This window comes from Muscardinus avellanarius, assembly GCF_963383645.1.
Source record: "Muscardinus avellanarius genome assembly, chromosome: 14".
Taxonomy (NCBI): Eukaryota; Metazoa; Chordata; class Mammalia; order Rodentia; family Gliridae; genus Muscardinus; species Muscardinus avellanarius.
This window is the reverse complement of record NC_137800.1, coordinates 21599307-21626182: the sequence shown is the minus strand read 5'-3', so window position 1 is coordinate 21626182 and position 26876 is coordinate 21599307. Positions and strand designations below refer to the sequence as shown.

The 26876-nt window shown below is 40.8% G+C and overlaps 1 protein-coding gene across 1 annotated transcript in view; it reads right to left on the bottom strand.

The window, feature by feature from the left end:
• PALLD (palladin, cytoskeletal associated protein) overlaps nucleotides 1–26876 on the bottom strand; it is a gene marked incomplete at its 3' end in the record, with an annotated part of 424215 nt that overhangs the window by 236883 nt on the left and 160456 nt on the right. The window contains exons 3-7 of the mRNA XM_080710225.1: nucleotides 18374–18552; nucleotides 10622–10688; nucleotides 7717–7822; nucleotides 5087–5161; nucleotides 92–233 (exon numbers count right to left, since the gene is read on the bottom strand). Coding sequence (XP_080566351.1) covers nucleotides 92–233; nucleotides 5087–5161; nucleotides 7717–7822; nucleotides 10622–10688; nucleotides 18374–18552 — 569 coding nt within the window. The remainder of the gene's footprint in view (nucleotides 1–91; nucleotides 234–5086; nucleotides 5162–7716; nucleotides 7823–10621; nucleotides 10689–18373; nucleotides 18553–26876) is intronic.

Here is a 26876-nt window from a genome sequence, read left to right as displayed (position 1 = left end):
CAATTCATCAGAAGGACTTAGTCCTTCCTGGTTTTCCAAAACCAGAGAGAATAAGATGGTGAGATTTGGGAGTATGGACACCTCTCCTTACTTTTCTGTAGAATCCTGAAATCTGGAGAGTCCTGGATTTCACTCCCTTGCCGGAACCACTGGACTTGGACAGGGGGTGCTCCTCGGACCCGGCACTCCAGGACCACCACCTGCCCCTCGGAGGCTGCTGTGTTTTGCAGCTCCTGAAATTCAAGGAAAATGTTGTCCCTCAGTCTTTGGTATGTTCTCAAGCAATTTCACAACACAGAACAATTCCAAACCTCGGAAAAATGAAACAAAACAAACCCGCATAAAATAATTACCATGAACTCCGGTAAGGTTATACACCTGTAAGCTCATTGGTTATGACTAGCTTTTCATAATCTCTACATCATGAAATTAGTGTAGATTTTTTGGGGGGCTGTTTACTGATTCTTTTGTATTTATGAAATTGATGGTAACACCTATTAACTTTTCTTCGTCTATGTTTAAGAACAAACTGGTTATTTGAATGCAAACTCTTAAAACAATTACACCCCAAATGTAGATCTTCAGAAAAACCAGAGAGCTGAGAAAAAAAAAAAGGCACAAAAACATTTGTTTTCAGTTGCTGTAACTTTTTCCTAGACTGTGCGGTTAGTTTTCAATATCAAGTTTATTAGGCTAGAGGTGCAGTATTTTCTCATTTTGATATTCTAAGTAAAATAATAAAACGTGCTGCCCTTCTTCCTCTTGACCTTCATTTCCTCCTCCCTGCCCCTGCCCCTGCCCTTGTCCCTCACCCCACTCCAAGTCCAGGTGGACACATTTTTATAATCCAACAGATTAGAAATTAATCTGACTTTATAGATGCAAGGTGGTAAATCTTTGCACTTGCAATTAAATATTAAGATGTTTATAGTTCCTGTCCATAGATCCCCTCTCTCCCTTCCTCCAAGATTAACTAGCAGTGGGGCCACTATTTCGACTAAACTTCTGGCTACAGAGAAGAGCTAATTGAGTGGCACACAGCATGGCGTCACTGGTGGGACCTAGTTTTTATAGACTGAACTATTACAGTTTTCCAGTCACATCCAAGGAGCCTTTTGTAGTAGATTATCAATGGGACCTTTTCTTTTCTTTTTTTTCTTTTCCTTTTCCTTTCCTTTTCTTTTCTCTTTCTTTTCTTTCTTTTTTCAGAACTGGGAATTGAACCCAGTTCAGGACATTCTACCTCTGAGTTACACTCCCAGCCCTATTTTTTAATTCTTTATTTTGAAACAGGGTCTCACTAAGTTACGGATGGCCTAAGTAGCTGAGGCTGGCTGAAAACCTGCAATCCTCCTGTCTCAGCCTCCCAAGTACTGGGATTACAAGCATGCGCCACCATACCCAGCTAGCAGTATGATTTTCTGAAGGTGTCCAAACCAGAACCCAGGCCTGCAAAGGACCTTGCAAAGGGGGGTAGGGGAAAGCAGGAACACGCAAGGAGGGAGCAACTTGCAGAACGTAGAGGGGTACAGACACAGTACAGGGGAGGCGGGCACGCACAGCGAAACATGCTTGTGTTTCCAGTGATGGTACAGTTTGGGGTTGAAAAAAAATCAACCTACGTAAAAATATAGAATTTTGTTTTACTTTTTTGAAGCCATGTGGCTAGCACATAGAGCACTTCACGATTTTCTTTTGGGGAGGAGGGGAAGATGAATCTCTGAATAGAGTATCTCTGTATCATGAGTTGGATTGCAATGGTGGAAAGAGGGTTTCACATCAGCTTTGGAGGATTCCTCTTGGGGCCCAGGAGGAATTCTGTAACACGTATACATGCTAGGCCACTGCTGTGGAGCCCTGCGGCCAGGGAAAGCAAAACGCCACATCCTCTTGTTTTCCCCTTAAGCCACCAGAGTGGACTTAATTTTCTCAAATCAAGAGGTACGTTGGGCTCTGGTACCCTGAAACCACTGTCTTTGGTTATGTATGAGGCAACATACACTTCTTGGTCATGACCTTGAGGAGATGCTTGTGAAAATTCTTAACCTACATTAAAATGTGGAGGGTCCATCTCCTGTAAACGTGTCCTGCTTTCAGCACTAAAGGAAAACTTCATTGGCTGTTATAGTGACTTAGAGTTTTTGGTAGGTTATAACATGACTTTTATCTTTCTTTTTTTTAATAGACTATTGTGGAGTGGGATTAAACAGTTGTTGTCAGCTGTTATTATTTGTTGCCTGTGACTCAATGGGAACAAATAATTCCTTATAAAAATTTTCTAATAAAGCCTGATTCTGTCTGAGTTGGGAGAAAAAGAATCATTCTTTACATAATCAAGATGCGTTTTGCTACTGTCTCAGAGAAGTTTTACAGATTGGCTTTCACATTTGTCTTTAGTTTTCTTGGAATTGATTCTTGTGGAAAGTGTGAGATAGGAATTCAGTGTAACACTTTTTCACTTCCACTAAAGAATTCATTTTCCCAGTGATCTGCAAGTTGGTTTTTTTTTTTTTTTTGAGATACTGGAGTATCTGATTATTTATCAATTTGCAGAGCCTGAGCCAGGACCTTACTACAGGTTGCGTAAAATACTTGTGATTAGAGGCATCTCAGAATTTGTATTTTTTTTTTTTTTTTTAGGATTTTAGAATATTTGCAGATACATAATGAAAATTTATCTTGGAGATGAGACCCAAACCAAACACAAAATTCATTTCTATTTTATATATACCTAATACACATGAACTGAAGGTAAACTTATGCAATTTTTTGGGGTGCCTATGTTTTGACTGCAACTTATTATATGAGAACAAGGGTGGCATTTTCCACTTGTAGCATTCTCTTGGTGCACAAATGTTTTGCATTTTGGAACACTTAGGAGAGGGGTGTTCAGCCTGTGACATAATTACTATATCTTTAGAAAGTCTTGATATCTCATAAAACAAATCTTAATCCTTCCCTAAAATCATCTTATTTTTCTTTTCTTTTCTTTTCTTTTCTTTTCTTTTCTTTTCTTTTCTTTTCTTTTCTTTTTTTTTCTTTTTTGGTGGTACTGGGGTTCCTGGAAGCCCTTCTACCTCCAGGCTACACTACCAGACCTATTTTTATGCTTTTTTATTTGGAAACAGGGTCTCTTAAGCCAGCGTGGCTGGCTTCGAACCTGCATGATCCTCCTGTCTCTGCCTCCCAAGAGCAGGGATTACAAGTGTGTGCCACCACGCCTGGCCATCTTATTTTTTTTATTCAGAATTGGTCTAACTATTCTTGGGCAGTTTTTCTTCCATATAACTTATTTTATAAATTTTTTTTTTGAGGTACTGGGGATGGAACCCAGGGGCATTCTACCTCTGAGCTATACCCCCAGCCCTAATTTTTATTCTTTATTTTGAAACAAGGTCTCATTGAGTTGCAAAGGGCCTCACTAAATAGTAGTGGAGGCTGTCCTTGGACCACGATCCTTCTGTTTCAGCCTCCCAAATGCTGGGATTACAAGTGTGCACCACCAAGCAAAGCTCCATACAACTTTTAGAATAAGGTCTATATCAAACAAAGAAATAGAAGTGAAGAACTTGTTAGAATTTTAGCAAGATTTATATTAAGTATTGATTAACCAAGCCAAGCTTGATGGTGCATACCTACAGTTTCATTATTTGGGAGACTGAGACAGAAGGACCACAGGTTCAAGGCCAGTCTCAGCAATTTAGCAAGACTGTTCAAAAATAAAAAATGAGCTGGGGATGGTAGCACACACTTTTAATCCCAATATTTGGGAGGCTGAAGCCAGGAGGATCACAGGTTTGCAGCCAACCTCAACAATTTAGTGAGGCCCTCTGCAACTTGGTAAGACCCTGTTTCAAAATAAAGAATAAAAAATAGGGCTGGGGGTGTAGCTCGGAGGTACAATGTTCCTGGGTTCAATTTCCAGTACTGGAAATAAAAAATAAATAAGTAAATAAGTAAATAAATAAATAAATAAATAAATAAGGGGCTGGAAGTATAGGTTGGAGGTAAAATGTCCCTGGGTTCAATCTTCAGTTCCATATATATAGATTAACCAGAGCTAGGACTACTTTATAGTTTTTCAGTTCACAAGAAAGGTAGATCGCTCTATTTATTTGGCCTTTTAAAATGTCATTCAAGCCGGGTCTGGTGCATGCTTGTAATCCCAGTACTTGGGAGGCTGAGGCAGGAGGATCACAGGTTTGCAGCCAGCCTCAGGTACTTAGTGAGGCTCTTTGTAAGTCAGTGAGACCGCTAGGTTCCATCTCCAGTACCACCAATAAATAAATAAAATATAAAATCATTTAATAAAATTTAATGATTTTCTAAAAAAAGAAAAGAAAAAGAAGAAATGCTTCATGGAACCATTTCTTTATTTTATTTATTTATTTATTTATTTATTTATTTATTTATTTATTTATTTATTTATTTTTGTAGTACTGGGGATGAAACCCAGGGGTATTCTACCTCCGAGTTAACCACCAGCTCAATTTTTTATTCTTTAATTTGAAACAGCGTCTCACTGAGTTGCAAAGGGCCTCACAAAGTAGCTGAGGCTGTCCACGAACCACAATCTTCCAGTCTCAGTCTCCCAAATGCTGGGATTACAAGTGTGGGCCACCATGCCCGGCAACATGGAACCATTTCTGACTTGAGCAGTTGGCCAGTGAAATAAAATGGATTTCGTTCAGCCTGGCAAAGTAAGTCACCATCTTAGGGCATGAAAATGTCAGGATTTTTTGAGTTTCAACAAAACTTGCTAGATCTCCCATGCAATGTCCTTGAGGAAAAAGGAAAAAAAAAATAACACTGAATTGTATCTTATTTTTTCTAACTGTGTTGGCTTTTCTAGTAGATCTTAGTTTCCACTGGGTCCCTGCCCACACCCACATCTCTCAGATCTTTTATAAGATGTCAGCCACACAGCAGTTGTTCAACAAATATCTATCCAGCCCCAAAGGTAACCGTGCTAATCAGCCTACCGATCTGCTCATTTGAATTTTTAAAGGCTGCTACACGAAGCCACATGTGAATGAAATTTAAGGACCAAAGCAAACACAGAGAAGGAGACTTCCAGATGTCAGACCTTTGTAAAAACAGGAGGGAAGCAGGCCGTGGAGGTTCCATCAGGTCGGCAGAGATACGAAGTCGGACTGTGAACCTGACAGAGCAGAGACACACGGATCAGATTCTAAATATATAAATTGCTGAAAAGATGGGCTGAAGCAGCCTTTCATTATTAAGGTCTCTCCCCTTGAATGGAGAGAGAGAATGGTGGTATCGCCATGCATCACACGGAGTCTGCTCTTACAGTACGGACATTGTTCTGCTTTCCCATTTCACATCTGTTATTCTTTTCTGCTCAAAAGGATATTCAAGGTAAAAGTTCCCTGAATCCTAGGGGATCCATGAGCTTTTAAATGCTATTACCAAATGGATCTCTGTGTGTGTGGGACTTCGACAGGGGTCTTTTTTAGAAGTTCTCACACACATTTCCTTTTATTTTTTCAGTGTAGTCTAGATTCACTAAAGCAGAAGCAGAAGCTATTGGCAGCAGATGGTAAATTATCAAACCTATCTTATCTTTAACTTCTAGTCTTTCAATAAAGGGATTGTAGGAAATGAAGAATATTTTTTCCGTAATATGCAAAAACCAAAAACAAAAAAACCCCAAAGGTGCTAGGACACTTACTAAATGACATCTCTCTCTTGGGAAATATAAGGATTTCAGAGTAGGAAATGAAAAATATGTCTTTGTGCACACTTTTTCAAACCATCTGGATGTACTCACATATCCAAGGGGCTGTTAAATTCTTAACCCAAGATGATGGGAATCTAGCATCTCTCATCTGAATATGGTACAGGACATGGCAGCGAATTGCCAGAGTCATAGAGATGCTAACACAGCAAGGACTTACTCATTATCCCTGGAAGACTTTCACTGGGTTGTGATTCAAGAGGTCCCGCTGTCACTTTTCAACACCTTTTGGTGTCCACAGGGCATAGGAATACTTTTATAGTATTTACTCTGTGTCAGACCCTGTTTAAGTGTGGTGCAAAGTAGCTCACTACACTTCATGTGGACCCTGGGAGATAGTTAGTATCATTATCCCACTTCACAGATAAAGAAATAAGACACACTGAGATGGCCTCATTTATTGAAAGTCCTTTAGTAAGTGGTTGGTCTGGGATTCGAACCCAGTTATTCTGGATCCACAGCATTAACCTTCATATCGCATGACCTATAATGATAACATGATGAAATTTCCCTGACTGCTAAATTCTCCTAACTGTAAAAAGTGGGATAGATTACCTTCCACCCGATGCTCCCGTAGAATTAAAACCATTTAAAAATGTACCCGTCACCTAATTACAGTATTTACATCTATAGGTGGATGTATCTTTCTTTCGTAGGCTTCTGTGTTCTCTCTTAACAGATTCTGCCAAATTTGAGAATTGTTTTTTGTTTATATTTCCTGTTTCTCAGACTAGTTTATAAACTGGGTTGGAATGGGGTTGACTATGTAATTTATTTATTTATTTTTGCCATGAAATGCCTAGCCCAATGTTTATTAGCATTCATATAAATACTTGTCAGTACTTAAACATCAAATACAAACACACACACAAAATCACTGATTTAATCAGATATTTCTATAAACTCTCCTCTGGTCTATGTGTTTAAAGAAAATATCTATTATATGTGCCATCCCTTAGTAACTTATTTTAGTCAATTTTTTTTTCAAGTTTACAAATCCTAAAGCCTTTTCTCTACTGCTTGCATTTGTTTATGTATTAGAATAGGTATGAAACACTATCTTTACTAACATATCTAACAGTGTCCAATAAACAATAAAGGTCTGTGAGAAAAATGGTGATGCTCAGAAGACAGACTTCTTAGCCAGGTGTAGGTTTACATCTAGAGAGTGAAGAAAAATCCTCTGTATGTGTCCTATAGCCATCTTATCATTGACTTAGAGACATTGAGAGTTCACATTTTTAATGGTTTTTTTTTTTTTTTTTGATGGTGGTACTGGGGTTCCTGGAAGCCCTTCTACCTCCAGGCTACACTCCCAGACCTATTTTACATTTTTATTTGGAAACAGGGTCTCTTAAGCCAGGGCGGCTGGCTTTGAACCTGCACAATCCTCCTGTCTCCGCCTCCCAAGCACTGGGATTACAAGCGTGCGCCACCACGCCCGGCAATTTTTTTTTAAAGCTTCAAGTTAGTGTTTGAAAAGTAAACTCACTACAAGAACTTCACAGGAGTTTACATTTATGTCCTTTCTTGGAAACACAGTCTTTCAATGAAATAAAAACAGGATAAGAAAATATGGTGAAGCCAAGGAATTTCAATTTTTTTTTTCTTGTTATCTGTTGAGTTTTAAGGGCTGGGAATGGTTTCTAGGGCTAAGCAGATTTTCTTTGTCTTTTAAATGAGATATTGCATTCTATTAAATGAAAGAGAGTACATTTGTAAAGAAATAAGCAAATAGAGCCCTGACAGATACCATTCTATCAAAAGTTCCCAATGCAAATGCAGATGTTGGCTAACCTTCAATCTTGATTAAATATTTTTAATCCCTCCCAGTGGGGTTCCCACTTAGAAAATACCGCAAGGGAGTGTGCTAATTTGAATCAAAGTTAAATTCTTAAAACCCACACAGTTGGCGAATGCATTCAAGTCTAGGTGGGATCTGCAAGAAGCATAATTACCTGTTGAACAGGGACAGATAGAGGCTGAATCACAGCTGTGGTCACTCCAGTCTTTGGAGACGATGTTCCTATTGTCAAGGAAACAGAAGTTGTTTTCTTTTGAGCTCTGGAAAAATAGAGAAGCAATAGTTCTGTTAGAATGTAGTTGTTGTCATCGTTGTTGTGTTTGAGGCACTGGGGATTGAACCCAGGGCATTCTATCTTCCAGCTACACCCCAGCCCTATTTTAAAAAATTCTTTATTTTGAAACATTTAGGGTCTCACTTTATTTTGAAATATTTAGGGTCTCACTAAGTTGTGGAGGGTCTCACTAAGTTGTCAAGGTTGGCTATAAAACTATGATCCTCCTGTTTCAGATTCCCAAGTACTGGGATTACAAGCATGCTACCCAGCTAAGATTTTTTTTTAAAGCTGAAAATATTTTTTAAAAATATTTCTACAGAGCTGGGCGTGGTGGCGCATGCTTGTAATCCCAGCATTTGGGAGGCTGAGACAGGAGGATCATGGTTCGCGGACAGCCTCAGCTACTTAGTGAGGCTCTCTGCAACTCAGTGAGACCCTGTTTCAAAATAAAGAATAAAAAAAAAATTGGGCAGGGGGTGTAGCTCGGAGGTCAAATGCCTCTGGGTTCCATCCCCAGACCCAGAAAAAAAGAATTAAAAAAAAAAAGAAAAAAATATTTCTACAGAAAAGTTGGGTTTCTTTTTGTACACTCAATCCACTTTAATTGTCATTGTTTCAGAAATTGGGATCATAGTAACCTCCAGCTAGAAAAGTTGTGGTCAGAATATGCATAGAATGTAACTTATAGACATTGAGTGAAATAAACACATGGATAAAGTAAGTAATGGTGACTTGACATTGCTAAAGGGTTGACGTATTTCAATATTAGGATGGAAGATCCTAATAGAAAATAAAATATTTGGAATAGGCCTACATCTTCAAAAGTAAACAAATATTTAAAATCTCTAGGGTTGAGTCCTATATTTAACACAAAGTTTTGACTATTTTAAGTCAAGTAGTTGTTCTTTGTTCTGGTTTCTAATTTTGTTAAGATTATCTTGGAATTTCGATCATACTGCCTAACAGTGAGGTGTAAGGAAAAGATTAAGAAGAGTTGTCTAGACAGGTGTGGTGGTACATGCTTGTAATTCCTCAGCCTCACCTCAGCTACTTAGGCCCTTTGAAACTCAGTAAGACCCTGTTTCAAAATAAAGAATAAAAAGTAGGGCTGGAGGTGCTGCACAAAGGTAGAATTCCCCCTGCCAGGTGTGGTGGCCCACGCTTGTAATCCCCCGCTCTTGGGAGGCTGAGACAGGAGGATCACTCTTGGGAGGCTGTGACAGGAGAATCGCACAGGTTTGAAGCCAGCCTCAGCTACTTAGTGAGGCTCTAAGCAACTTAGTGAGACCCTGTTTCCAAATAAAATATAAAATAGGTCCGGGAGTATAGCCCGGAGGTAGAAAGTCTCTGGGTTCCACTCCAGTACCACCAAAAAAAAAAAAAAAAAAGTATGCCCCTGAGTTTCATCCCCAGCACCACAACAAACAAACAAACAAACAAACAAATAAACAAAACAAACAAAAAAATAGGGCTGGGGATATATCTCAGAGGTAGAATACCCCTGGGTTCAAACCCCAGTATCACAAATAATCTATTTCTGGACTAATCAGATATTTTTGTTCCTCATTCGTGTGTGTGTGTGTGTGTGTGTGTGTGTGTATATTATGTAAATATTGAAAATATATGTATACACAGATTATTTTGTGGTACTGGGGATTGAGCCCAGGGGCATTTTACCTCTGAGCTACAACCTTAGCACCATTTTATTTTATTTTGAAAAAGGGTCTTGAAAATTTTCTGAAGCTGGCCTCAAACCTGCGATCCTCCTGTATCAACCTCCCAAGTACTAAGATTATAAGTATAGGCCACCAGGCCCGGCTTTCCTCATCTACATTTTAGGAATTATTTAACTGATTTTCTCTTAATGTGACTGCTCTTTTCACACATTTGTAATCAGATAGTTGGTTTTTAATGATTGTCATATCAATGTTAAAAATATAAGCCAGGCGTGTTGGCGCATGCTTGTAATCCCAGTACTTGGGAGGCTGAGAAGGGAGGATCCTCATTTGCCAACAGCCTCAGCTACTTAGTGAGGCCTTCTGCAACTTATTGAGATCACATTTCAAATTAAAGAATTAAAAGTAGGTCTGGGGGTGTAGCTTGAAGGTAGAATGCCCCTGGGTTCCATCCCCAGTCCAGCATAAACAAAAGAAAAACAAACAAATAAAATACAGACTTTTTTTTTTTTTGGTGGTACTAGGGGTGAAACCAAGAGGCTCTCTACCTACAGGCTATACTCCCAGACCTATTTTATATTTTATTTTGAAACAGGGTCTCACTAAGTTGCTGAGAGCCTCACTCAGTAGCTGAGGCTGGCTTTGAACCTGTGCGATCCTCCTGTCTCAGCCTCCCAAGCGCCAGGATTACAAATGTGTGCCACCACGCCCGGCTAAAATGCAGACTTTAATGTTCAAATTTATAAGTTAAAAACTATGTCTTGCCGGGCGTGGTGGCGCACGCTTGTAATACCCGCGCTTGGGAGGCAGAAACAGAAGGATCACGCAGGTTTGAAGCCAGCCTCCCTGGCTTAAGAGACCCTGTTTCCAAATAAAAATATAAAATAGGTCTGGGAGTATAGGCCGGAGGTAGAAGGGTTCCATCCCCAGTACCACCATTAAACAAACAAACAAACAAACAAACAAACACAAACAAAACTATGTCTTGACTTCTGATGGACATCGGGTGGCCTTGCTCATCCCAGTAGGGCATGTCTGGCTTCATAACCTGCAAACGTCTGCCATTCTTGGGTGTGCGGAGAATGGAAGGAATCATAGGTACTTACTGTGGCATAGCTCCAGCCTTTGATTTGAAAGCTGAACTTTCACTGTCAGAATCTGTTGAACTGGCTCCTGGGAAAGCAATGAAAAGATAACAATAAAGTTAAGATGTCCGCGGTATTTGTAATTTCAGAGTTATGTTCCTCCTTTTTCAGCGGCAATGTACAAAGTCTTATTTTATTTTGGTCTAAATACACAATGAAATAGAGAATGATTCAGGTTCAAACCATTTTTATTGGCCTGTTTCTTCAGAAAATCATAAAAGAGCCACTAAAAATAGTTTTCTTTTAAGCAATATGCTCTTAAAGCCAGCTTCATTATTTGTTTCATTTTTTATCACTTTGGGCATCACAACCACGCTTTTACATGGCTTAAAAGCTATGAAATAAATGTGCACGAGGATTCCTGTAGAAAACACCCACGGTTTAGACTTTTAACCCCTAGTAGCAGACATGGCCATGGGTTACTACTGCCTTTAGCACTCATTAGTCGGATGATAGTGTCTGACTTTTGGGTCAATTCCAGTATGACCGTGGCTTTGTTCTGAAGAAGAGGGCCTCTAATTTTGGATCATGTTCTCCCAAAGCCATTTGCATCATGAATATTCCTCATTTAAAGGTCACATCAGAGTTTTAGTTTAATGATAAGCCAGAGAGGGACTTTAATACACAAATATTGTGTGTCAATAGATTGTGTATGGTGTGTGTGTTATTCACTTTGTTATTTCAATTATAATACATGCTTATAGAAAACTAACCAAATAGCACAGAATTGTGCCACATAAGAGATCAGTGGATGTCTTCCTAAATAGCATTTGACACATGTGTGGTGTACATATTTTTCTGATAAGTTTAATATACCAACACATATACTTATGTACACATTTATACAGACGGACCCACACTCTATATAATCCTGCAGCTCCTTACTTTTGTCTGTCAGTATGCTTAGAATATATAGGTTCACCCAGGCTGGGCGTGGTGGCGCACGCTTGTAATCCCAGTGTTTGGGAGGCTGAGACAGGAGGATCGCACAGTTTCGAAGCCAGCCTCAGTGACTTAGTGAGGCTCTCAGCAACTTGGTGAGACCCTGTTTCTAATAATGTACCACACACACACACACAAAGAATATATAGGTTCACTTAATCCTCCTGGATGGCTGTCTAGAGCCCCTTCCTGTGCCCCTGCTGCAATATGTTTCTGGTCTTCTGTTGATGCTGAAAGCATCCCGCCTTGGGAACCCTGCCGGCACATTTGCCTTGTCGCTTTCTATTTGTTTCTATAATCACCTTCCGGTGCCGGGTTTCTCTACCTGGCTCCTGGGCTTCCACGATAGACGCTTATCTCGTTTTCAACATTTCCCGCCCTCCCAAATTCATCTCTGCCGTATGTCAGATCCATTTTCCTAGAGCACCCTTCTCCTATTAAAGAGCCAGATGATGTGTGAATGCCAGAAGATTAAAACTCCCCACGTCAGAGATTCAAGGGTCTGTGTAATTTCCAAACTGATTTCCTTTGCCAAAACTTCCTGCGTTACCAAATCATGTAATCCTAATTCCAGAGAGTGGGACCTACTTGTGGGTGCGGGGACGCAGGAGGGAGAAAGGCGAGCGCAAATCCTTACGGAGTCAATAGTCTTGAGAAGACAGACAATAGAGATGCTGGTTACATAACTTGGTGAAAAAATAAAGCGGGGCAGGGGAGTAGGCAGTGGGGGATGCGTTGGGTGTGATTTTAATTAATCAATTAACTACCTCATTCATTAATTAGTGGTACTGGGGATTGACCCCGGGGGTGGTCTACCTCTGAGCCACACCCCTAGCCCTATTTTATTTTTTATTTTGAAACAGGGTCTCTCTTGCCAAGGGCCTCATGAAATTGCTGAGCTGGTCTTGAACCTGTGATCCGCCTATCTCAGTCTCCCAAGGACTGGGATTACGGGCATGCACCACCACGCCCCGCTGAAGGCTCCGCTAGGACCCTGGCAGGTGAGGTCTCCCTCCTTATTCATTTTTCCTGTTTGTACCTGTGGCTTTATTATGCATGTTCCTGGGCTGCACCTTCCCAGTGGTTGCTTGCTATTCTCTCCTGCTATGAAGATCAGCCCGGCCATCCATTTTTCTGTGCTTGGTCTATCCTGAGTTCACAGTATTCCTATTTATACCAGGCAAGTCACTTATGCCTGCTAGAAAATGACTAGTTCTCTGAGAATGAAGGTGGGGTTGGGAAGGGAACTACCCTGTGTGAGTACTTACTACCATTTTCCTGGCAGTCTGCTAAGCTCTTTCTTGATATCATTTAATTATCTTAATAATGAGCCTCACTAAGAAGGAAGTTATATCTAATTTATAGATAGGGAAACTGAGAACCAAGCAGTTAGTTACTCTGCATGAGGCCACATCTCTTGAAAGCAGAGAGGGGAGAATTGCACCAGTGAGTTTTGAACCCATGGTCTGTGACTTTCTCCGTCCCCTCCGATCTCCATGTGCTGTGCACATCTGTCTTCCGCACGGTGCTTAGCTTCTTGCTGGCCCAGGGCTGGCTGCCGGCTTCTGCCGGAGTGATGCATGGTCCCAGGAACTGCAGAGCTTGTTTGGGGACAGGGAGCAGAGGGCGCAGGTGGGGAAGAGCAGCTTGCTGGTGGTACAGGAGTGCAGGGTGGGTTGGAAACAGGGCAGGTTTCTAAACCTGCAATGTAAGGGCTCACGTCTGTGGACTTTACTGTCTAGGTATTGAGAGTGCCGACGGAAAAATAAACTGTGCAGAGAGAACTGGGGGAGTAGAAGGAAAACAGGGCAAAGCTGGCAACAAAACGTGACAACTAGATTACAGACGAGGAGGAAGTTAAACTGTGATGGGCAGGGGAAACCCCCGAGGAACCGCCAGGAAAGCCTCAGCTCTCAGAAGGGCTTGGGAGACCAATTTAATTTGAACCATAAAAGTGTTCAGGAGAAGGGGAGCCGCACTGTCTAAAGTCCTACAGAGATGATCGCCAACGCTCTCCAAGTGGTCAGAAGTCAGGGAGAAAAACAGTCGTTTTTCACAGCTATTTTTTACCCGATTTCAAATATCTAAATGATAAAATAGAATACTCTAATGACCTCCATTTAAAAGCTCAGCTGGAGCTGGGCGTGGTGGCACAGGTTTGTAATCCCAGCATTCGGGAGGCTGAGACTGGAGGACTGCGGTTCGCGGACAGCCTCAGCTATTTAGTGAGGCCCTCTGCAACTCAGTGAGACCCGGTTTCAAAATAAAAAAAATAAAATATAGGGCAGGGGGTGTAGCTCAGAGGTAGAATGCCCCTGGGTTCCATCCCCAGACCCGCAATAAATAAATAAATAAATAAAAATAAAAGCTCAGCTGGGCATGGTGGAACACCCCTGTAATTTTGGTACTTAGGAGGCTGAGAGAGGAGATCTCTGGCTTGAGGCCAGCCTCAGCAACTTAGCAATACTCTCAACAACTAAGTGAGACTCTGCTTAAACATAAAAAATAGAAAGGGAGCTCCAAAGTTCAAAACCCTAGTACCAAAAAAGAAAAAGTCGTTCTTGGGCTAGGCAGTGTAGTTCAGCGGTAAAGCTCTTAGAGTCAAGCATGTTTCACACACACACACACACACACACACACACACACACACACACACACCATTCTTGCTAACTCTTTCCAGAGAAAAGTAAAGGGTCACAAAAAGGTATGTGTCCCGGGAATAAGAACATGTTTGTTAGTTTTTGTGCACCTGCCCAGCCCTTGTGACATTTCAATGTCACCTTCTGTCTCAGGTGTCAGAGCAGCTCTTGCAGAGGGAAGATCAATTCTCCATCTTGGTGCCAACAAGGTCCCTGCCCTTCCCTCCGGGAGATTCTCCCTCCCCCTCCAACTCTGCCTCTCCCTTTAGTCATGGGCTGCGCACCTGCTGGTCAGGAGGAAGGAACGTTTAGTGACTTGGGTAGATGTCTGTGAAAAATTAGGCTGAGTTAAAAAGAAAAGGGAAGAGAGAGGGTATCAAGAGTATGCAAAATACTTATACACACACAGGAAAAAGATTAGAAAGAGCAAATATTAAGAGTGATCTTGAGCTGGGGATGTAGCTCAGTTGTACAGTGTGTGCTTAGCATGTTAAAGGCCCTGGGTTCAGTCCCTAGCACTCCCCTCACTGCCCCCTACCCCACCAAAAAAGAAAGAAGGAGGAGGAGGAGGAGGAGGAGGAAGAGGAGGAGGCGGCAATGACAAAGAAGAAAAAAGAAGAGTGTCACTAGGTAATGTAATTATACATGATTTTTATATCATTTTATCCATATGAAAATGCAAATGTGCTATAGTTGTAATACTCACAATAGCCTATTCCATGAGCCAGGAACCACCCTAGGGATTAACTCAATCAATACTGTCAAGAATCTGTTTTTTTTTTTTTTTTTTTTTTTTTTTTTTTGGTGGTACTGGGGTTCCTGGAAGCCCTTCTACCTCCGGGCTATACTCCCAGACCTATTTTTTTATATATATATTTTTTATTTGGAAACAGTCTCTTAAGCCAGCGAGGCTGGCTCTGAACCAGCGCGATCCTCCTGTCTCTGCCTCCCAAGCGCGGGGATTACAAGCATGTTCCACCATGCCCAGCCAGAATCTGCTTTTTAAATACGTACAGATGAAGAAAAAACACGAAGCCATTGAATATTTAAGGCCACAGAGCAAGAAACTAAACTCTTAATGAAAATTACACAAGACTATTTTATTATTATTTTTTGGTACTGAGGGTTTTTCGGTACTAGGGGCATTCTATCTCTGAGCAACACCCTTAGCCCTATTTTATTTTTTATTTTGAGACAGGGCCTCACTAAATTGCCGAGGGTCTCACTAAGATTCTGAGGCTGGTCTTGAACCTGCGATCATCCTGTCTCAGCCTCCCAAGTGCTAGGATTATAAGTGTGTGCCACCAAGCCTGGTATAAAAACGGTTTAAAAATAAATGATGTGAAGGATGGCCCAAGCCATTATGTGACTCCTTCAGGTTCTCTTTGCAAGTTTTCAAAATCTAGCAAGAGGAATCTATGCTTACATATCTCCCTGCTATCAGATACTGAAGGCATTCGGTGGTCCTGGCACCTAGGGCTCTACCCTGCTGAGGTCAGCAGAAACAAGTACTCTTACTGGATCGAAGCATGCTTCTAGATGTCACTTAAAGTAGGATGCATTTTATCTTATGTTTAAAGCACCAAGAACCTATAAATAAATGTCAAGTGGAATCTGCCAACTTGAATCATGCTTGCTCATCTGCCCATCTTCCATGTTGCCAATGCTGTGCCGTCTCCAGCGAGTCCAAATCCTCCTTAACCCCAGGTCTGTTTTGATCTAGCTTCCTTCACCCCACATTTCAGGGCCACCAGCTCGCCCACTTCAGCCTTCTTAAAACTATAATGATCTGTGCATCCATTTTCCAACCCAGGAGGAGGCAACGGAGGGAAGTCGAGGTGTCTGTGTTTCTCCCAGGTTTGACTTTCCTATTCCTATGGTAAAATTCTTGAGACCATCTCCTTGTCATCCAGCCCTTAAGGACACATGCCTCCCCATCTCATACACACATGGGTCAGACTCTCTTTGAGTTTCCCTTTACTTCTTATTTTCCTTCATATTTTGTTTTTCTCTCTTGCACTATTTACACAGCACATAAACATATTCTAGTGATTCCTGCTCTAACCAAGGAGACTGTAAATCCCACCTCGCTGAATCCACATGCCTTTCCAGGTTCTGGCCTCCTGCCTCTCCTGGTGGTTAAGCAAAACTTCCCTAATGAGTGTCTAATTCCTGCTACTTCCATTTTTCATGAGCTTTTCTCAACTCCTTCCATTTGATCTCTGGTCCTTTCTCGAATCCCCAAGCCTCTCTTGCCAAAGTCATCAAAAATATCCATCGTTGCTAAATCTAATGGTTTCCTCCTTGCCTTCATCTGCCCGACTTCCCAGAAGGATGGACACAGCCAGCCACCCCCTCCTTGCTTCCTGAGACAATTTCCCTCGCCTCCTTGTGCACCACAGGCCTGGCCTCTCTCCTGCCGTGGGGGCTCTTCCTTTTCCTCTCCTCAGCTGGCACTTCTCTTGGAATCTCTCTGTGTAGGAGTGTCATAGGCTTAGGCTCTGTGCTCTCTCTCTTCCCCAACTCCTCTTCCTCCTTGATCTGTCTAGCAGTGTGTCTAGTTCCACAGCTTTGGTTACTATCTATATCTAGATGCCCCAAGTATAGTTTTCTCACTCTGAGCACTAGGCCCTATTCATATGTCCAACTACTGACTCATCGTATTGATCTGCCTATCTAGAAAAGGATTTCAAATTCACGTTCAAAACAGAGCACTTAATCCTTCCATCCACTAAGCCTCCTGCCCATTCCCTCCTTCTATCCCCTAATTCAGTTCCTCCCTAGTCTTCTCTGTTTGAGAGAGTGGTAATGTTTCCAATGTAAATGGTATTCACACCTGATTCCCTCATCCCTTTGCCCCCACATCTAACCCACTGTGGGGCTTTTGGAATCTACCTCTGACCACTGCCATTTATGCCATTTCCTCCTGACACTCCATCATAGCTTCTCAGCCCCCTGCAAGAGGCTTTCAAATAGTCTCCCTGATTATAAGCCAAAGCGACAAGTTAAAAATATAAATTAGGGCCAGGCGTGGTGGCGCCCGCTTGTAATCCCAGCATTCGGGAGGCTGAGACCAGAGAATCGTGGTTTGCGGACAGCCTCAGCTACTTAGTGAGGCCTCTGCAACTCAGTAACACCCGGTTTCAAAATAAAGAATAAAAAATAGGGCAGGGGTGTAGCTTGGAGGTCAAATGCCCCTGGTTCCATCCCCAGACCCGCAAAAAAAAAAAGAAAAAAATATATATATATTAGGCATGGTAGTGCATGTCTATAATCCCTGTACTTGTGATTTTTTGCAGGAGAATTGCAAGTTCAAGGCCAGCCTCAGCAATTTAGGGAGACCTTATTTCAATATAAAAGATAAATTAGGACTAAAGGTGTAGCATATATATATATATATTTTTCAGAAGGATTACCACTTTTTAATCCAACATTGAGTTCAAGTTTATAGTATTTTTAGCAGAAATAAGAGTCTAAACAAAAGAGGCACAATTTTTTTTTTTTTTTTTTGGTGGTACTGGGGTTCCTGGAAGCCTTTCTACCTCTGGGCTACACTCCCAGATCTATTTTATATATTTTTATTTATTTATTTACTTTTATTTGGAAACAGGGTCTCTTAACCAGTGCGATCCTCCTGTCTCTGCCTCCCAAGCGCGGGGATTACAGGCGTGCACCACCACGCCCGGCGAGGCACAATTTTAAAATGTAGAAAACATGAGGATATTAAAAAATCTTATATTTAAAAATATTCAATCACTTAGAATTCCCATGAATGTTTTTCTAAATCATTTACAGTTTAACTTCAGTCGATATTTTTTTTTCCAATTATATTCCTATACTTCATTTACTGGAGAAGGAAAGCCTAAGTTAGAGACTTTCTATTTTAAATAAATTCCAGTTAACCTAGCTGAAACACATTAAGCAAAAAGGAATGTTGACATGAGACACAGCTGATGTGTGCGTAAGAGCTGGAACTGTTCAATTTATTGATAGAGTTGTTCAGGAAAAATGAGGTTTAAAACCCAACACCAGTATGCTGTCTGCACGGGAGAAGCATATTCCCAAGGACATTCTGCAAGGAAACTCAGGCTGTGAGCCCACGCACCCTTCCTGCCCTCACATCCCTCCTCACCTTCAATGAACACCTCGGCAGATGTGGTGTCTGAGCCGCTGGGGTTTGTAGCCAGACAGGTGTAGCGGCCTGTGTCGTCCTCGAAGGCCTCTGCGATGACCAGGGTGTGGAGGTCTCCACCCTCACAGTGGATCTGAATGTCAGGACTGCTGTGCAGCTCCTTCCCCTCACAGAACCACCTGCAGGCCAAGTGGAGGTCAAAGGACAGGAGAGTAAGAGGAAAGGTAGTGTGTGCTACAAGAAAGCAGAACTGAAAGGCTGAACGCTACGCTACGCAACAAGATGCCTGTTTGATAAAAGATCTGGGTCAGCGTTTCGTGTGGAAACTACAGCTTAGACCGTGAAATTAATGACTAGACAATTCCCATAGGTTTTTTTTCCTTGTAAAGTATCTTGCACATTTTATCAATCTTGAAATAAGGGGACATCATCACACTTGGAAAGACCATTCTGGTTACCAAAAGTAAAACCCAAACTCAAAAATTGTCTTATAAAGTGTTTTCTAATGAATGCCTCTGGTATTTATTGCCATTTTATCTATTATCCTTATCTAAAGAAAAATACAAAAGTGATGTGAACATGATGCTAAAAATATCTACCATGTTAAGGGAAACATCATGCTATTAAAAAAATCGTAGGTGGCAATATTTTTGTTGACCCAAAGACTTCTGATCAGCTGAGCTGTAACAGATTTAATGCCTTCCTTCCACGTTTCTGATATTTACAGCACTTTCTAGCAGACCCCCTTGGCCTCCAAGATATATAGAGAGAGTAGTTGGGCTGTAATTCATTCTTGCTGGTCAGCACTTTTCCTTGGGGTGGGAGGCTGCGGGCAGCTAGACTGTTTTAATACAGGTTCGTTCGCACACTCTTTCTTCTATTCCCCCAGCACCTCAGACTCTCAACACAGCATTTGATTTCCTTTACATCCAACCAGAGCTTCCCCCAAGAGCCCCCAAAGTAATTTATTTTTAAAGAACTCTACAGGAATGTGCCACTTAGGGCTAACAGAATTTGAAGTGTCTGGGATTATATTGCTCATTTAACTCTTAATTATCACCAAGAGATTTTTCTCTGAATGCAGTCTTTTTTTTTTTTTTTTTCTTGGTACTGGAGATTGAACCAAGGAGCATTCTACTTCCAAGATAGACTCCTTTCCTTCCTTCTTCCCTTCCTTCCATCCTCCCTCTCTCCCTTTTCCTTCCTCCCTTCCATTTTGAAATAGGGTCTCACTAATGTGCAGAGGCTGGCCTTGAACCCGCAATCCTCCTATTCTACTCTCTCAAGTACAGAGATTAGAACTGTGCAGCCCTGTGCCTGATGAGTCAAATCTTTTATAAAATTCTTTGGACATTGCATCCTTTTCTAAAAATACGACCCTCAGGATTTCAGGTTTGATGCCAGCTTCAGCAAGTAGTGAGACTCTCATTAACTTAGTGAGACCTTGTTTCAAAATAAAAATAAAATAGGGCTGGCGGTGTAGCTCAGAGGTAGAATGCCCCTGAGTTCAGTCCCCAGTAGTACACATGTACACACACACACACACACACACACACACACACACACACACACAGTTATTAAACAAAATGAGTATGTGAATCTAATATGCTCTTGTCCATGCTAACCTGCACTAGAGTCCTGGTTCTCATCCACATCGTTCACTTTAACACAGCAACCATGTATCATGTGTTTTGTATGTCTTGTTCCTCGTATGTAGGTGTATGCAAACTTGTGTTCTTTTGTTTGTTTCAACCATCTCTACTGAAAAAAAATGTAATGGCCCTCATCTGACAATTGGTCATTTACCACTTTGTGATATCTTTGGTATTGTTTCCTTATATCATAACTTGATGATACCTAATGGATTTATATCTTATTTCTTGACCCAGAAAACCAACTGCTTCTTGATTATACAAAAAGCCACTTAATTTAAAAAAAAAATGGATTCAGAGTGTGCTGTATATAGCTGGTGCTCAAAAATACTTACTGGTACATGTTACTTTAGACAATGCTTTCAGTGAAACAAGAGTGAAATACCTCTGGCCTCATAGTTCTGGAAAATGCTACATATTATACTTTGGCCTTTAATGTTTGCAATTCACTTCAGCATTTATTAAATTAATTTGATTATGAGATTCTTTCTCGTTTAGTACCTCTTACCATCCTATGTTTTACAGAATGCTTTTTATAGATTATTAACTTAATAAAACTAGCATTTTAAAAAACTAAGATTATTAATTGAGTAATAATAAGTATAAGGTTGAAAAAACCCCCAATAAACAGTAAACATAACAAAATACTTGAAATATACCTTAGCACTGGCAGAAAGGTAAAGGTGAAAAATACAAGCATATTTTCTACAACAACGGATTTAACAATTTGTCTTTATCAAAGCCATTGTACTTAATTTTCTACATTATATTGAAATGAGTTCTTCATGTGCTTTTCCAGCTTAATGGCATGTAAGTTTTCTCCAAGATAAATACTTGCTTTTATTAACATATTAACTAGGTTCCAGCACCATGATTGGCATATGGAATATATTAATCATGCCTTCTTATTTTCAGTATTTCTGTTGCTCTGACATCTGGGGGTTTGCGTACCCTGGAGAGATTGCCCCTCCTAGGCAAGCCAGTTCTTGAAGACATTAAAGGACTCTCCTTCCAGAGCATGCCTTTCGCATGCAAATGAATCAGCCCAGAGCTATACCTCCTCTACTTTCTGCATTAGGCTCTTACTCAGGGATACTACAAACGCACCCTAACACCTCAGGGCCATGCACCTATAATCTCAGTGGGCCTCAAGCATAGGGGCAGGGACCTCCACCTGCCTCCACTGAAGTTATCAACTTGGCCAAACCGAAGTCTGCTCATTTGGTCCCTTCCCGTGAAAGTCATAATAAGGCTCTTCCTGTCCCTTCTGGTGCCTTCTGACTGGCCCTGGCAATTCCCTCTAGGTTTGCAGCAGTGAGCACACGGGGCATGTCTCCTCCTCTTGGGAACTATGAGGACAAATTGTCTTTTCCAGAGCAGTTATCCCTTCACCTCTTAGCCTCACTGTATCAGAATAAAAATAAAACCAGCATTTCAAAACATGGAACACGGCCATTCAGTCAGTCCAAGAAGCAGCAGCTTACAAATGAAGAAAGGACTGAAGGGATAGTTTAAATAATATCTGCCCTGGTTTCTGCTGTAAAAGCTACATAGAGAGAAGTTTATCACCTCTCACCAACTCAAGCTAAAGTGCACTCAAAATGCATAAAATTGAACTCCAAATAATCTAGTAAGTGCATGAATATGAAGAGGAAATCAGCCTTGTCCACACTATGCAGCAGATTGAAGATAAATCACCTTCTTATCTAACCTAAGAGAACCATGGCGCTTCGAAGTTTTGACATCACACATTGGACGAGATGTGTGTGTGCTGCAGTCATGTTTGTTTCTTAAAGGTCATAATCCTAACAGTTTCCTGGCAAGGGATTCAAAACATTTAGCATTCTTTAAATAAGAGCTAGAAGTCAGGTCTGTTGATTTAATTTTGACCTTCTGAAGTTCTTCCCACATTAACAATGGTGTGCCGAGCTAAACAGCAAAGCATATATAACAAGACAAGGAATAGGTTTGGTAAATGCAAGGAGCAGGGAATGGCTCTGCCTCCCTTCTCCTGTGGCAGACATCACTAGTTAATCAGGCTGTTCCTTCCCCTGTGGCAGACATCACTAGTTAATCAGGCTGTTCCTTCCCCTGTGGCAGACATCACTAGTTAATCAGGCTGTTCCTTCCCCTGTGGCAGACATCACCAGTTAATCAGGCTGTTCCTTCCCCTGTGACAGACATCACCAATTAATCAGGATGTTTCTTATCCTGTGGCAGACATCACGAGTTAATCAGGATGTTCTTTTGCTTGTAAAGTGGAATGCCATAGTAGTCTCAGCTGTTTGGGCAGTCTACAAAGCAACCAGAGCCCAAGTTTGAAATGAAACACATTTGCCATCCTCAGTTTGGTCTGTGTCTAGATGATACAGCATCCCTTTCCTGCAGATCCTTCTGGCAGAAGTCTTTTCTGTTTATAATGAGTTAAGAGTGGAGGAGGGTGTGGTCTGGAAGAGGAGTAGCAAGGAGCGTGTCTAGAAGCAGGTAATATACCTAACAGAGAGTCTACTTAGGGAAAGTGCTGCTTCAGGTCACCCCCAGACCTTTCTTCATCCCATTTCTAATTCTTGTGAGCCATTCATCTAGTAAATAGTCCTCTAGGTAGTATATTGGAAAATTAAAACTTTATTGTTCACATTCCCATTCTGAACTTCTAATAAATTTCAACTTCAGTCACACTTTGAGTTTTCTACCATCATAGCTGTGAGGAAGAGATAATATAATATTTGGAAACAGTGTGATTTCTTATACTTTTCTTGGTGCAGTGTAACTATACATTAGAGTGAGATTCAAAGTGATCCAAGCATACATGAACACATTTCTTAAGGATTTATATAAATCCAATTAAGGGGCAGAGTTAATATTTATTGACTGCCTATTATATGTCATGTGCCCAGCACAGATAATCTTACTGTATTTTCACAACAAGCTTGTGAAATCATTGTCATTATATTTTTAGATATGGGTAGCTCTCACTTATCTATGGCCATGAAAAGAAAGAACATGGGCCATTAAATCTAGATAATCCCCAAAGTTCCATCTTTCTCGATGCTTTCAGCTCCATCTTTCATCAAGCTGTGGATATAAACATGTTTTAACAAAGTTTATGGATTCCTCTGCTCTAATCTCTGGTGCAGCTGCTAAGCAGCTATGTAATTGCCACACAATAGGGAGCCGAGGGAAACTGGAGAAGCAAACTTGAAAAATTAGTGTGCATGGCAAATCCCCCTTCAAAAGAATTAAGACCCACGGATGTAGGAGTAAGCCAGTTGGGACTGGTTGTCAGACTTTGAGGCCATAAGCAGGGTATGAGAACAACTTTGTACTAATTAGGAATAATGTGTAAAGAGAAGATATAGTCATATTCATTTGTTCACTCATTTATGAATCATTTATTTATTCATTCAGTAAGGGGTTTATGTACTTTAATCCAGGAATGATGGGGAGTACAGGCAGCAGATAAAGTAGTTTTCTTATTTTATAAATTAGTAGTAAGGGCAAATGAAGAAGAAAACCTAATTGTAGGCATAAAGAAAAGCTAGGTAAACTGCTCAGGCTCTGTGGTCACATGGAAGCTTGTACTGCTTTGAATATCTTTCAAAATTGATGGTAGCTGGTGAGGCATGAAGATGAACACCTCTGATCTTAGTACTTGGGAGGCTGAGACAGGAGGATCAAGGGGTGAGGGCAGCCTCCAAGACAGCAAGATTCTCAATAACCTAGCAAGAACCTATTTCAAAACAAATAATAAAAAGGGCTAGGAGTGTGGTTCAGAGGTAGACTGTCTCTGGGTTCAATCCCTGGTAACACACACACACACACACACACACACACACACACACACTTAAAATTAGTTAAGGCTTCTCATTTATTTGCTTTGGATAAAAGAATTATGGTTAAATGAATTTACTGGAGAGAAGAAAATGTTGATGGTCTTCAGAAATTTTGTCTTATCTCTTTTTACTTACAAAAGATTACAGAATATAGGAAACAAGATTGTAGTATTTAAGAAGGCATATTTAGAGCCGGGCGTGGTGGCGCACGTTTGTAATCCCCGCGCTTGGGAGGCTGAGACAGGAGGATCGCACAGGTTCGAAGCCAGCCTCAGCTACTTAGTGAGGGTCTCGGCAACTTAGTGAGACCCTGTTTCCAAATAAAATATAACATAGGTCAGGGATGTACAGAGGTAGAAGGCCCCTGGATTCTATCCCCAATACCACACACACAAAAAAAAAAAAGAAAGAAAAAAGAAAAAAGAAGGCATGTTTATACCATTCTGTGATGAGATTTTTGAATCAAGGAAAAATATATATGTATGTGTGTGTGTGTGTGTGTGTGTGTATTTAAAATGTATATATAAGTAAACAATGCACGTTCAAATATGTTATATATAATATGTACTTTTTTTCCTTTTTGTTGCATGATGTCTTTTCCCCCTTTAGGATTTTCTAAACATTCCTAAAAATGAGAGGGTGCCCCAAATCCCAGGATCATATTATGCACCAGCAGGATGTGGTTGGATTAAATTCAAGAAGGTGTTTTACATAGAGCTGTTCAGTGTTTAACTGTCCACTTTCTACATTTCAAGGTGGGCTCGATGGAGCTGCTGACTTGGTGTGAGTGAGATTGTTAGGGGAGGTGGCTGCATCTGTCTGCAGTCCTGAGCTCGCTTGGTGAGGGATCAAAGGGGTCGGGAGGATAACTCAATTCAGGGAACTGCAGTTGTTTCCGAGCACATGGCTGTCCCTAAAAAACACCCATCATTTCCATTTTTAGATGATGTAGGAAAATTAAAAATTTACCTCCCCACATGGCCTTCCTTTTACCCTGGCCACTGGCAGAGGGGCTCAGAACTGTACACCGGAGCTGGGATATCCATCTGGGAAAGCTCAGAGCACTCTGACTGTCCAAGATAGGAACGTGCGTGTTGACTTTTATGAGAATAAATTCAACTGGTAAATGAGAAGATCTAACAAATACACTAGATGTTTAATATACACTTTCCAGTAGAGTATACTAATAGCTTATGTCTTAAAAATTACATATGGCATCACTTGGCTTATGGGTTGAATAGAAATAGTATTCTACTACTACCAGTTAGCAAGAAATATAGATTTTATGAGTCACAAGGTTTTTTTTTTTTTGCCATTCTTATTTTATTGAACCGCAACCATATATTGTGAAAATTTTCTGGGCACTGTATTTTAAACATGTGGCTTTTAAAAGAAAACAAATCTGACTCATAAAATGTATAAAGCTTCATCAATGAACTTTGGCTAATGCTCTCTAGCTTGCTAAGCAAAATGGTTGAACTTAGAAGCCAGTTAATAGAAACAATAAGAGGCTTATTAAATTTAAAAAAAAAACTTTAAAAACAGTTGATTTTTTACTTTCTCTTCTAAGTCCATGTCTTTGTGCTCATGGAGAAACACAGAGTTAGGTTGAAAGGCGTCTCTTTGTTTCTTTGCAATTTCCCTAATTTGGACTTGCTTCCTGGAAAAAACTGTCTTCAAAGGGCTGTCAGGGATGACCACAGGATGGCAGAAGGAGCCCCCAGCTGCCTCTTCTTTCAAAGTACAAACAGCTACATGTCTTTATGGAGCCCAGGATTGAAGAAACTAAAGCGACTAGTTTCTTTAGTGCTATTATAATGGAAATAAAGGGCAAAGAATATCCAAGCGAGATCAGTGGGTCAGAGATGGTTATGGGTTCCAGGTGTTCCTCTCCCACAAGGGAATAGCAGGTCTCTACCATGAACTATAGAACCACCGAAACCAAGCTGGAAAGTCCTGCCTAAAATGAGTTTTGTTTATGCCTAAACCCAGAGCTCAGCCATCTGTAAGTATCACATGTCATACTTACTCAATTAAACACCAATTAATTCTTAGGAAGTATTTTTTTGTCTTGTCACCAAAGATTTCTTAATTTTTTGCATGTGTTCACATTAACCGCAAGACACACCATGTTTATTCTGTCATGTGGATTTATAGGCAGACTGAAATGAAATTAGTCCTTGTCTAAATTTACTATGGCTATAATTTCATGACTGCTTAGCTCGAAGGCCAAAAGCTAAATTTGTGGGGATAACAGATGTACTTTAACCTTATGGTCCAAAAGAGACCAATAAATAGATCGGCCTTTTTGAAATTCAAAGCCCAGGAAATGATAAAATAGATTCAGAACCCAAACCAGAGTCATATGTCCAGCAATTCTTTTCTCAATAATCACTTTCTCTCCTACGAAAAGAAGATAAAAAAGAGGTTTGGATCGACTAAGATAAAATTAAATATTAGGAATAACTGTATCTGCGTCTCACACTCTTGAGCTGGTCCACACTCCTCTCCCTTGAATGTGTATTCTTACTTTTCCTTAATAAACTTCTGTCCTTTGTCTCTGGAAAAAAAATGATTCTTATTTTCATGGGTTTTGACCAGGAGTGGTAGCTTTGTGCCTAGATATTATGAGCATGCAGATATTTCATCACTATCCTTAAAAAACAACTATAAAAACCCTCAGGTGGAATCTACAGCAAATATTTGTGCTGCCAGAAGCTATTAAAATCTTCGATTGCTTCTAATATTTTCCATGCCGCTGCTGCAGTAGCAAGGACCTGGCTCTGCAGTCAGCAGTCCTGGGTTCTTGCTTGGCTTGGTCCACAGACCAGCTGAGGTGACATTCTCTGTTCAGGGCTTGAGTTTCCTCACTCGTGAGATTCAGAGCACGAGCGTGACTCGCACATCCCCAAACGTGTCCCAAGAAACTCGTTCTGCATCAGCTCGACAGATCACACTGAAAAGGTTTCAGCAGCCAAATAGGTTTGTGAAACACTGGGTTAAGCAAATGTCAACATC